This window comes from Amblyomma maculatum, chromosome 3 (genome assembly GCF_055883805.1).
Source record: "Amblyomma maculatum isolate TAMU_Amacu chromosome 3, ASM5588380v1, whole genome shotgun sequence".
Classification (NCBI taxonomy): Eukaryota; Metazoa; Arthropoda; class Arachnida; order Ixodida; family Ixodidae; genus Amblyomma; species Amblyomma maculatum.
Window position 1 is genome coordinate 71,183,148 of NC_139346.1, and position 12,549 is coordinate 71,195,696.

A 12,549-nucleotide genomic window follows, 5' to 3' on the forward strand; every position below is an offset into this window, starting at 1 on the left:
TTAGTGCTGCTACCTAGACTTTCGTAAGTGCAGAATGATAATCAAAGGGAATCAAAGAGCGGCAAGGGAAGATGTGAACAGGTGCGCTTTGGTTCTCGAAGGAAAGAATGACTCCTATTCGCTTGGGTAGACCAAATCTGCCTTCGGTACGCTAGGCCTCTATGCTCATGTTTATTTCAATTATTCAACTGCGAAAGAAGTTAAGTTCCGTCATGTTTAAAATGTAGTTTATCCTAAATGATTCTTACAACTACTCGTTTTAATGACAACCGTTTGAGGTAAGGCGGATTTCATTTATTTTTTTAAGCCGCTTAGCCACCTGGCAGCTGCGATGGCATATTGAGTTCGGATACCTATCACTTAAAGTAAACAATTGCTTTTGGCAAGTGTATGCTAGCATGTGGTTTTGTGACAAGCTTAAACGGGACACCATGCATTTGTTTGCAGCTGCTACCGCAAAAAACGCGCGTCACCCTCATGAAAGGTGTAGAAACTATTCTGGGGATGGCGATGAATTTCCGGTTAAAAAGCCGCCGGCTAGCGGTTAATGAGCTCAGAAATGCCCTGCATCTGTGCCTCATGATCCCATTACCAACGTTTTAAAAGAGCACAAGAGTAAACGTGAAGTGGTGCAAAAGCATGCGGGACCATAAGAGGAAACAAATCGCCAGCACAAAATCGCCTCTGGCACTGCTTCTCAGTTATCTTTTATATTTAATACACACTACGGCTCACATTCACGGCATCGATTACTAAGCGCTAATACATACAGCGAAAACATACAAGGACAATTGCTATATTAGTGTCGGAATCGTCCCTTATGCAAAATTTCAGCTAAGCTATTTGGGGGTTTTGCGATAAATGGAGCACAAAAAGTTGAGATGTCCCTGTATGTATCTATGTGCAAGTTGCAAAGCAGCCCTTATTTTTTTTTCGAGAAAAAGAAAATTTCTGAGGTGAGAAGAAAGAGACACGAGAGGGCGGCGCAGATCTGATTGTTTTGTTTGATGTCTTCGGAAAAATGCCATTTGGCTCGTGGATCTTTTTCGCTTGGTTCAATGGACAGAAATCACGACGTGGCTCATTCGTCGAAGGGTCGCAGAAGACCTGTGCTCTAAAATGTGCTCATCTTTCACCTCATAGAGCTTTAGCGTCCCGTCACTGCCTGTGCTGGCTCACGTGTGCCGGTTGCACGAAGGACAAATAAAGGAGGTTGCGCTGCGCTAACCACCGATGCAGCCTCCAGCTTGCAACATCGGAGTGTGCCATGCTTCAGAGCGCAGCAGTTTATTTACTAGTCAGAAACAGTGCATGTTCTCTCGCGAGCGAAAGTGGATTTGGCGTGCTGCGGCCGGGAGTAAGCCTTCTGAAACAGGGGGGCAACGTTTTTGTGCACACATTAGACACAATGATTGAACAAATTATTTCTGGCCAAAAAATGTAATCAACAGCATTCTTATAATATTTGCAGTGTGTCCCCATACGAGGACAACATATTGTTAGGTGGTCAAAGTAATTGACGTAAGTACAAAACTAGATATTCCACTCACAAAATGCAGGACATACATGCCAGAACAGCTTAACAAACAATTAAAAGTGATATGTTGATGAGGAGCCATGCACACTCGGCTTATGCGCTGTGGAAGGACTCGCAGCACTCGGTACAGAGAGGGACGCAGCAGCGACAGCAGAGGTACTATGACAGTTGCTTCACTTCCTGTTTCTCCTATTTAGGGAATACTAACAGCCATTTACTATTTTTTCAGACACATTGTAGCGCACTATTATCATTGAATGGGTAGCCTATACACAACGCTTTGTGGTGCTTCAACGTGGTTTATGAGTGCCTTTACAATGCAACTCCGGTATTTGGTTTGGCTATAAACTGTTCGTTGCATTTGCGGCACCGTATGCTGCAGAGTAGATCACAACTGCCGCAGGCTAGTCGCCAGAGGAGCATTCTTGCTCAACCCATCGTATTTCGGACGTTTTTTCTTGCAATGAAGGAATTAATGATGTCAACACCTCCCACAGGCTTGTAAGCCTCCACGGAATGCGGCCTGGTGACATCGATTACTTTGCTGCCTTTCCGGATGAATGTTTGAAATGCATAAAAATTTTGATAGCCAATATTCTAAAGTAAAGACTCAGAAACTACGGCAAGGAGGTAGTAAATCGGAATGCTAGTCGTGCACGTTGAACCTGTGCTGACCAAGACACTCAGAAGACTTCCCTGCACATTTCTTTATTTCATGAAAATATGCAGTCGCTGGGCCATTCACCAAACTTTGTCCTTCATAACCGGAATTGTTTCACACATTGTGATTCGTTTCCTGTTCATTTAACAAATAGTTGGTGTCTGACTCCGCATATGTACCAATTACGACAAACGAAAGCACTGTTTGGCATGATGTTTCATGACTGTTTTGGATAAAAAAGGCACAAATTTCAACTCTGGTTGTCTTTTTCTTTATACTTAAAATTTCTTTCCGATCACCGATGTTCAAATCTTTGCGAAAAACATATTGTTTGTACCGTTCACAAGGGGCTGCGTCCAAGTTATGACATGTTTATGTTTTAGATAAAGCCTTTGCAGTGTATTCTAGTGTGTACTATCATTTATTCGCAAGAGCAAATACCTTCGGAAAAGCAGGAATGCGTGTAAACAGCAAGGCAGCATTCTCGTTGTGGAAATAGTTTAACTGTTCAAAGTATTCCTTCTACAAAAATAACTAAAATTTCATTTTTTCGCAGCTTGGAGTGTTTCAAAAATAATAATTAAATTTATAATAAATCCCACGGATTCATGGCCTGACCACTTTGGTATGTCCCCTCCAGCTCAACCGAAATCACACTCAGACAAACCACTGTGCATTTTTTTTTATTTACACATGGCGCCACATTGAAATATAAACATGCCCTTCGTTTAACTACCACGGACACTGTCGATACTGCCTGACGACTCCGCCACGGCGAAGCCTGGGTTAGTGTAAACGGCGACATCAGCAGGAAGCACAGTTTCAGTTGTTCCGACCGAGGTTGGTCTCCAGGCACGTTTTCCGCGCCTCTCGTTCAGGAATACGACGAACCACACAATTGCCAGAACGAAGACAGCGCCAGACAGAAATCGATACATGTTGTCGTAAGAACCAACGTAGTCTCTGAAGTAACCTGCGACAAAAAGGTGCATGATAGTTATCGCACCTGGTAACTGCGATATATGTGCACTAACAAGTCTCCTCCAAATTCGCTTTCTGTTCGTCACAACGTTTTCACGGGCAGAGGCAAAGATAGGCTAAAACTTTGATGGAGTACCTTAGTGCAAGCTATTATATTGTTTTAAACTAATAAACCCACTTTAAGAAGGTAATAAAATAACGGTTCATGCAGCTGCTTATCCACAGATGGCAGTTTAGGAACATGACACCATGCCACGCTCCACCTGAGAGAATGGCAGTTAAGAACTCGGGGTGATCGGCTGTGAGATAGCATACTTGAATGCAGCATAGGCTGTTTTGAGATATTCAATCAACAGGCATGAGCATAGTATTCTTTTTCTGTCGCCCGCGAAGCTGGTATATTTGCGGTGGTACTGATTCGGTGCGGGGTCAAGGCGCCGTTAGCCCATTTATTTTATTCCTTGCAATAAGAGAGCCTTCGCTCACTTAAACAAAAAGACTGCTTCTTTCGCAAAGCATACTACTAGCGTAATACTAATGCAGGTGAAAAAAAAAAAACATTATTATTACCCTTCAAGTACCGTGTGTAGCTCGAAAAGAAATGTTTTTCAGATGTCTGCTCAGGAAACAAGTTTGAATACAGGGGGAGAGCAGGCGGCATGAAGTAGACGAAGTGTCAATGAAGCTTCCGTTCAGAATAATTTTAGCGCTAGAGTTTCATCAGCATTGTTTTTTTTCTGGGGGGGGGGGGAGGGAAGGGCAGTATATCTCTGAGGAATAGAGCCTAGAGCGCAGAGCACATTCCAATATGTTTTCAACACTTTAAAAATTGGGGAGTGATTTCAAAGGACATTAAGAGGCAATTTTGTTGAGAAACCTCACAGGGAACGCTGAATGCGTATCGGGCTTCAAACTCAGAAACCAAAAAAAAAGAAGAAAGTGATGTCATCGATACCTGTTGGTTCATATGTTAGTTGAGTTTACGTTCGAAACTCCTCAAATACATCCGTTGCTCCCACAATTACTAAGGAAAGGCTTCACGCGCACTTTCCAATCCTTTCAAGGTAGACTAGAGTGAAACGATTGTTCTGCATGATGCTGGGTGTAGTGAATGTCAATGTGAGCCTTTGCCATTCTCGTCTACAGTAAAATACCTTGGCCTTTACTTCGATCAGCACTTGTCATGGGCTACGCATATCCAACATGTTGTCAATCGTCTTCGAGCTGTTTCAGCCCAACTGTACAAGCTAAGGTTCACGTGCCCAATCATGCACCGTAAAATGGTTCTTAGAGCTTTGGGTGAATCTGTATTACGGTATGGTGTCACAGTGTATGGCTCTTGTTCGAATTTCAGAATTTTTCAGGTGAATAAACTGCTGTACCGAATTGCAAAGAATATTATGTATTGGACTGTTCCTGAAAACTTAGATGAGAATGCTAAACTAATCAATGCAGAAATCTGTCCTCTATCAGATCTTTTTTCTTTAGTAGTTATCACAAGAAATTTTTTTTCGAATAAATTCAAACTCCATCAAGATAGACCTAGAGTGTTTTGCAGGAATGAACGTTTTAAACTGCCAAGGGTGTACACTAATTACGGAAAAAGGTGTCGTGCCTATTCCGTTCCCTATCACTTTAATGGATTGCCAAAAGAAATTTACAGTTGACGTCTCTTGTTCAAGTTAAGCGAGAAGCACAAAAAAGGTTGTTTACTAATTCTACACAGCATGCTACGTGAAAGTGTTTTTGCCATGTACTATATTGTATGATCCCCTTCATGGATCACTGCCTTGTCGTGGCGGAGGGGCTTGCGAAACTCGATGAAGTCGTGAGCTCTGCTGTGTAGCGCCACCCAAGATAGAAAGGTCACGGCAGAGAGTTCTGACAAAATGTGATTCACTGGAGAAGGTAATGGCAACCCACTCCAGTATTTCCTGCCAAGAAAACCCTATGGCCAGTCACAATACCATTATCGATATGGCGCCGGAAAATGAGCCCCCCAGGTTGGAAGGCGTCCCACATGTTACTGGGGATGAACAAAGGGCGATTCCTAGTAGCTCCAGGACGATTGAAGCGGCTGGGCTAAAGCCAAAAGGACGCTCAGTTGTGGATGTGTCGGGAAGCGACCGGAAAGTCCGATGATGCAAGGAGATATATCACATAGCAACATGGAATGTAAGATCTATGACGCAAGGTAAACTGGATATCGCCAAGCGAGAAATAGACAGATTGAACATTGATATCTTGGGTATCAGCGAGCTCAAGTGGACCGGAATGGGAGAATTTAACTCCGGCGACCATTATGTCTTTTATTGTGGGCACGAATCCAAGAGAAGGAATGGGGTCGCTCTCATAGTAAACAGAAGAATGGGCAAAGCAGTGCTAGGGTACAACCCCAAAAACAACCGAATGATTTCACTTCGGATCCAAGGTCACCCTTTCAACATAACAGTTATCCAAGTCTATGCACCAACCACTGCTGCTGAAGAAGCTGGCGTTGAGAGATTTTATGCGGACCTACAATGCCTTTTAGACCGCACCCCATCATGAGACGTCGTTTTTCTCATAGCAGACTGGAATGCTAAGGTCGGGAGTGAAGAAATATCCGGAATTACAGGCAAGTTCGGTCTTGGTGAGCCAAATGAAGCTGGGCAGAGGCTAGTAGAGTTCTGTCAAGAAAACAACCTGACCATAGCGAATACTCATTTTCAACAGCACAAGAGACGCCTGTACACATGGATTTCACCGGACGGTCTGTACAGGAATCAGATCGATTATATTATTTGCCGGCAGAGGTGGAGAAGCGCTATACAAGCAGTAAAAACAAGGCCTGGGGCCGATTGTGGCACCGATCATCAGCTTCTTGCTGCCAAAATTAAGCTTCGATTGAGGAAAACGCAGAAAACTAGAAGGCCTTTCAGGTATGATCTGGATCAGATTCCATTAGAATATGCTGTGGAAGTGAGGAATCGATTTCAAGAATTAGAACTAGAAGACAAAGAGCCCGAAGAGATGTGGACTGATGTTCGTGATATAATACAAGAAGTTGCTACTAAGGTAGTTCCAAAGCAAAAGAAATGCAAAAAAGCAAACTGGTTATCTGAAGAGGCTTTGCAAATAGCTGAGAAAAGGAGGATGGCAAAAGGTATGGGGGAAAGAGAAAGATACAAGGTTCTCAATGCAGATTTTCAGAAAATAGCAAGGAGAGATAAGAATGCCTTCCTGAACATACAGTGTCAAGCAGTTGAGGACAACAGCCAATTAAGGAACACAAGAGCTCTGTATAAGACAATCAAAGATATCAAAGGAAGCTTCTGTGCTAAGCTGGGCGTGATAAAGGACAAACGAGGCAAGGACCTCACTGAAGCCTCAGAGATAAAGAAGAGGTGGCAGGAATACACAGAAGAACTGTACAAGAAGGACCCGGATGTGCAAACCCAACATAGGACGGTTGTGATTACTGATCTCGAGCCGGGCATCCTGAAGAGTGAAGTTGAATGGGCCTTAGCCAGCCTTGCTAAGAACAAAGCTAGCGTAATTGATGGTATTCCAGCTGAGTTGCTTCAAAACCTCAACCACGACGCTGTTAACACACTGCATACATTATGTCAAAAGATTTGGACAACCCTGCAGTGGCCACAGGATTGGAGGAGGCCAGTTTACATCCCCATTCCAAAGAAAGGCAGTGCCAAAGATTGTTCCAACTACCGCACGATCGCGCTTATTTCGCATGCTAGCAAGGTGATGTTGAAAATCCTCCAAGGTAGGCTGCAGCAGTATGTGGATCGGGAGCTTCCGGACGTACAAGCTGGGTTTCGCAAGGGCAGAGGAACTAGAGACCAAATTGCCAACCTTCGCTGGATCATGGAAAAAGCAAGAGAGTTCCAGAAACCCATTTACTTCTGCTTTATTGATTATGCGAAAGCGTTTGACTGCGTAGATCACAGCAGATTGTGGCAAGCTCTCCAAGAGATGGGAGTTCCAATTCACCTCATCTGTCTCCTCAGGAACCTTTATGAAGGGCAAGAGGCCACAGTCAAATCTGGGCATGGTCTTACTGATTGGTTTCCGATTGAGAAAGGGGTGAGGCAAGGCTGCATACTGTCGCCCTGCCTATTTAACCTATATGCAGAGTGCATCATGAGGAAGGCCGGTCTGGACGAGTCTTCAGCTGTAGTGAAGATCGCTGGAAAACGCATCAACAACCTTAGATATGCGGATGATACCACTTTAATGGCAGAAAGTGAATTGGATCTCAAGAGACTTCTGATGCGCGTACAAGAAGAGAGTGTGAAGTTTGGGCTTAAACTGAACATTAAAAAGACGAAGATCATGGCGTCTTGCCGTATCAAGTCCTGGAGCATCAATAGACAAGTGGAAGCTGTGACAGATTTTCTGTTCTTGGGCGCCAAGATTACCTCGGAAGGAGACTGCAGCCATGAAATTAGGAGACGCCTGCTTTTGGGAAAGAGAGCAATGGTTAGCCTTGACCGCCTAGTAAAGAGCAGAGACATTAGTCTGCCAACAAAGATCCGTATAACCCGTGCTATGGTCTTTCCAGTTGTGATGTATGGATGCGAGAGTTGGACTGTGAAAAAGGCTGATCGCCGAAGAATTGACGCGTTTGAATTGTGGTGCTGGCGAAGACTCTTAAGAGTTCCTTGGACTGCCAGAAGATCAAATCAGTCGATATTGTCGACCATAAACCCTGACTGCTCATTGGAGGGTCAAATTCTAAAGTTAAAGCTCAGCTACTTTGGTCATCTGATGAGAAGAGAGGAGTCGCTGGAGAAAGATTTGATGTTGGGAAAGGTTGAGGGTCGCCGGAGAAGGGGTAGGCAGCGAACGCGATGGTTAGATGGCATTCTCGAGGCATTGCAGATGAAGCTATGTGATGTTAAGAAGATAGTGAGAGACCGGAAAGCGTGGCGTGACATGGTCCATAGGGTCACGAATAGTTCGACACGACTGAACGCCTGAACTGAACTGAATATTGTATGATGTACCTTTTGTTTATTACTGTTTATTTTGGCGTGGAGCACGCGCCCGTCGATTGCCGTGGCCCGCCCACAAGCGCTCCTGCGCTTCTGCGGGCACGAGAATATAATCTGTATTTATGAATAGAAATAAAATTATGTATGTATGTATGTATGTATGTATGTATGTATGTATGTATGTATGTATGTATGTATGTATGTATGTATGTATGTATGTATGTATGTATGTATGTATGTATGTATGTATGTATGTATGTATGTATGTATGTATGTAATTAGAAGTTGCTTTTGCGAAGCAACTGGGTCCTGACTCTCACATCGGCGCTTGTGCAATCTGTTGTTGCCACTGCATTCCAGGCTCATCGCATTCATTCTCATCGTAGTTACTATACATTTACGCCTGTGCTGACACACCGGGCGTCCGTATTTCCCGTCGAACATAACGGAATATTACGGTATTTGTTCCATTTTCGAATGCAGTGCACATCTAAGGAACTTGGGTAAAGCGCATTAGATGATAGGCAGCTGCTCTACTACGCCACAAAAAGAGATATACTTGTGTTTGAAGCTTTATTCGCAGCTCACTGAGACACAGCTTTTTCTGGGCCACCTAGATTTCTCTCAAAATATTACGTTTGTTGTTTCATGATAGAAAGCGTGTGAAGTGAATCTGGCAGTTATCTTGAGCTAACATTAGCACGGCGTACAAAATTCACGTACTTGTTCTGAGTTTATAATAGCCAGTACAGTTGTTCTTGTATTGTTTGAATAAGAAAATCCTTCTCATTTATTACAACTGAAATTAATTTTCTTAGACCATAATTTAAGCATTGTAACTTCAGTGGCCAAAGTTGTCTTATAAACCATCGATCGTTAAATACAATTGCCAAGCAAGACAAACGGGGCGAAGGAGTGCATAATGAACTACGTGACGATTCTATACACTTTGAAATTGTGCAATGTATTGAAAAACTCTGAATAAAACAGAAAGGTGCTGGTGGTTTTAAAGGCGATGCCTAAAATGCCCAAGATTTGTTTTTAGCATCTAGAATTGTGCTGTATAGAATCAAGGCAACGAAGGCTATGCCTTGCTATCACAACTAAAGATTTTTGCACTCCATAGACATTTCACCTTCCGCATAAAACATAATTGGCATAAATACGTTAATATAGTTACGTGGAACATTTACAGTCCCAAAGCTGTCCGCACAACTAATGTTGATGAGGGCACCGATTTCACAACACTCGGCGTCGTCGTCTTCTCCGAGTCTGATGCACTTCTTCATCCTCATCACGAACAGCGAATACAGCTAAGTAACACAACCCCCCCCCCCCCCCCCCCCCCCCGCGGGAAAAGCACAGTCCCGGTGCGGTCTATGTGAGCGAAATAGAATGTTGATGATTGGGCTTTAGACGGGACACATGCACTATTTCGGAGGTTGGAGCTGTGGACGAGGACCCCTACTGTGGGAAATAAAGTTTTGCCAAACCAAACCAATGGGGAAAATTTTTTTCACACAAGCCGACTCGACGGCACGGGAGCCACAGCAAAACGAGAGATCCAGGAGTGTAGCGGACAACACGATGGCGGCTGTCGTACCGGATCTTTTGAGAGTCTTGGGATGCAGAGAGCCTGGCATGAGCTATCCGGCGGGCATCGTGAGCGCGGGTGACGGCATCACTGGTGTAAGTACTGGTGGCGTCTGCCGCGGGTAGAGAGGTGTCGAAGGGTAGTAACTGGTGTCGGCCAAATAATAAATAAAATGGGGAGTATCCAGCGGTGGAATGGACAGATGAATTGTAGGCGAATGTGACAAAGGGGAGATGAACGTCCCAATCTCGATGGTCGTCAGACACATACATGGCCAGCATGTCTGTGAGGGTACGGTTTAGACGTTCCGTGAGGCCGTTGATCCGGGGGTGATATGCGGTGGTGAATTTGTGGCGGACGGAGCACGAACGGAGAATTTCGTCAACCACTCGCGACAGGAAACAGCGGCCACGGTAAGTTAGTAGTTCGCGATGAGCACCATGATGAAGAATTACGTTTTCTAGAAGGAAGTCAGCGACGTCTTTGGCGCAGCTGGTCGGGAATGCTTGGGTAATAGCGTACCGAGTAGCGTAATCGGTGGCGACGGCGATCTATTTGTTCCCCGAGGTGGAAATTGGGAAGGGGCCAAGGAGGTCAACGCCTATACAGGAAAACGGGTCAGTTGGTATGGATATCGGCTGCATATGACCTGAAGGCGAAATTGTGGGCTTCTTCCGCCGCTGACGTAGTTCACATGCGGCAGTGTGCTGCTGGACAGAGCGGTAGAGCCCCGGCCAGTAGAAACGTCGGCCTGCGCCGACGTTTCTACTGTCGTAATTGCGAGAGACACCCAAGTGGCCAGCCGTGGGAGCAACATGGAACTCTTCAAGGATGGTGGAACACAGGTGTTGGGGAACGACGAGCAAAAGGTCTGTGCCATCTCGTCGCATATTACGTCGGTATAGGCACCGTGCAGAAGTAACTCGCGGTGCGGCGCGCGCGCCCCTCGCGGCGGGAAGAACAGTTTGGTAGGGAGACGTGCGCCCGGCCGTGCAGCGGAGACGCGGCGGATCTTCTGTGCGTGGGGCGCATTCGCCGTTCGTTCGTTCGATTCGCGGCATTCTATGGTCACAAATAAATTGCTATAGGTTGCAGTCCTTGAATTGCTGCTGTTGTACACATTTTCACTGGCCTGATAAAATATTTTTCGCGTCCCCGAATAAGCTTTACGAAGTGCTTATTGCTAAGTGCGAATCGCTGCCTTCCAACGAGCAGTGAGCTGGCAATCATGCCTGGGTATTGCCGCGTCCAGATTTACCGCAAAGCATTTTTCCCGAAAGAGGACACACTATACCTTCACCTGCATTAGCATCCTTTCTCAACCTGCAAAAAAAAAATAATATTTAAAGAAATTGGGCAACTAATAGGCATATCAGCGCTACTGTGACCGCCGTGTGCGCCCAGTGGGCCACGCTCGTGAATGCAGTTGTTCATTGCATAATTCTTATTTATGCTGTCCTGTGGTTTATATTTCTCTGTATACGGTAGCTTGCATAAGCACCAGTACAATGCAGAGTAATCAACAGGAATGAAGAGTTTTAAGGGCGCATTTACTATGTCTTGCGCATTAGTTTCGCAAATTTACCTTGGCAACTTTTTCTTTTTTTTTTTGCTTGCTTGCTTTCATTTTATTCCCTCCCTCTCAGCTCGTTCCTTTTTTTTCTTTCCACACACTTTCCTTTCGCGCTTATGCCGCTACTTTCCTTCTCCTCTTGGGCGGCTTCCTCCCTGCAGCCTGACGTTTTTGTTTTTTTTTTCCTCGCCATCCTTTGCGGTCCGCTTCGCCCTCCTCTGTAGATTGGTTCATAAAGCCCCTGTCTGCCATTCCATACGGTTTATTCATTTAGTTTTGTTAATTACATTATGTCTACTGAGCTGTTGAACCTCGAATGATAAGCTGTTTCTCATGCGATACTGTTTAATCGAGAATATAGTAAAAGATAAGTAAAAATATAAATATTATTTTTTTACTACTTATTCGTGGACGCTCTGAACAGAACTTGCATTCCTTACATGCCATCCTGCTCCAAACAAGTTGTCGAGCTGCTGGCTGCCCTGTTACCTTCCCCTGTCAAAACTTAATTTTGTGGCAGAGGACTTGAAAGTACCGTTAAAGAGGCATTAAGGATCGTTAAAAAAAAACGAAAGAAAACTAGCATTCAAGTCGGGATGAAGCAGGACGTTCTTTCAACGAAAAAGAAAATTAAGCATGCTACAATTCTGACAGATGACAGTTTTCAGGCTTGTCGCTTTTTTTTAAGGTTTTTTTTCTCTTCTTCGACTACAGCTTCATTCGTTCCTATTCTTCTCCCACACTCATTCCATCCTTCTCGGCCACTAGATTCCCCGCAGCTTTCTTTTTTTTTTCTCAGCCCTCCAGCTTGGGGCGTTCGAGCTGGCCTTTGTGAAGCTGTACCATACTTGGGAGGAAGGGCGTTCGCCACAAATGTTTTTTGTAGTTTTCTGCATTTTTACCGTGTTTTTACGCCCCCCCCCCCCCACCCTCCCACCTCCTTTGTTTTTTGCTCGGCCTTTTCCAACTGCGCGCGCTTCTCCTGTCGTCTTCCGTTTCGCGTGTTTCCAGCCTAGAAATAAACGCTCAGTGGACGGCCAGGGCTCGTCCCTGTCTCTGCGTCTTGTGTCGTGTGGCTCTCGCATTGTTCGTGCTTCGCTACGTCGCTCGAGCTGGCTGAAACTGCTACCATTTCGGTGTGTAGGCCGCCTTTTTGAAGCGCGCGCCCTTCCCAGGCGGCCGCGCGTCTCCCTATCAAACTGTTCCGGC

General features: G+C 45.0%; 1 protein-coding gene across 1 annotated transcript in view; it reads right to left on the bottom strand.

The window, feature by feature from the left end:
- Positions 1 to 2,886: 2,886 nt before the first annotated feature.
- LOC146194958 (monocarboxylate transporter 9-like) overlaps positions 2,887 to 12,549 on the bottom strand; it is a 38,628-nt gene continuing 28,965 nt past the window's right edge. Inside the window, exon 5 of the mRNA XM_084596164.1 lies at positions 2,887 to 3,171. Within this exon, the coding sequence (XP_084452290.1) occupies positions 2,927 to 3,171 (245 nt within the window). The 3' untranslated portion in view covers positions 2,887 to 2,926. The remainder of the gene's footprint in view (positions 3,172 to 12,549) is intronic.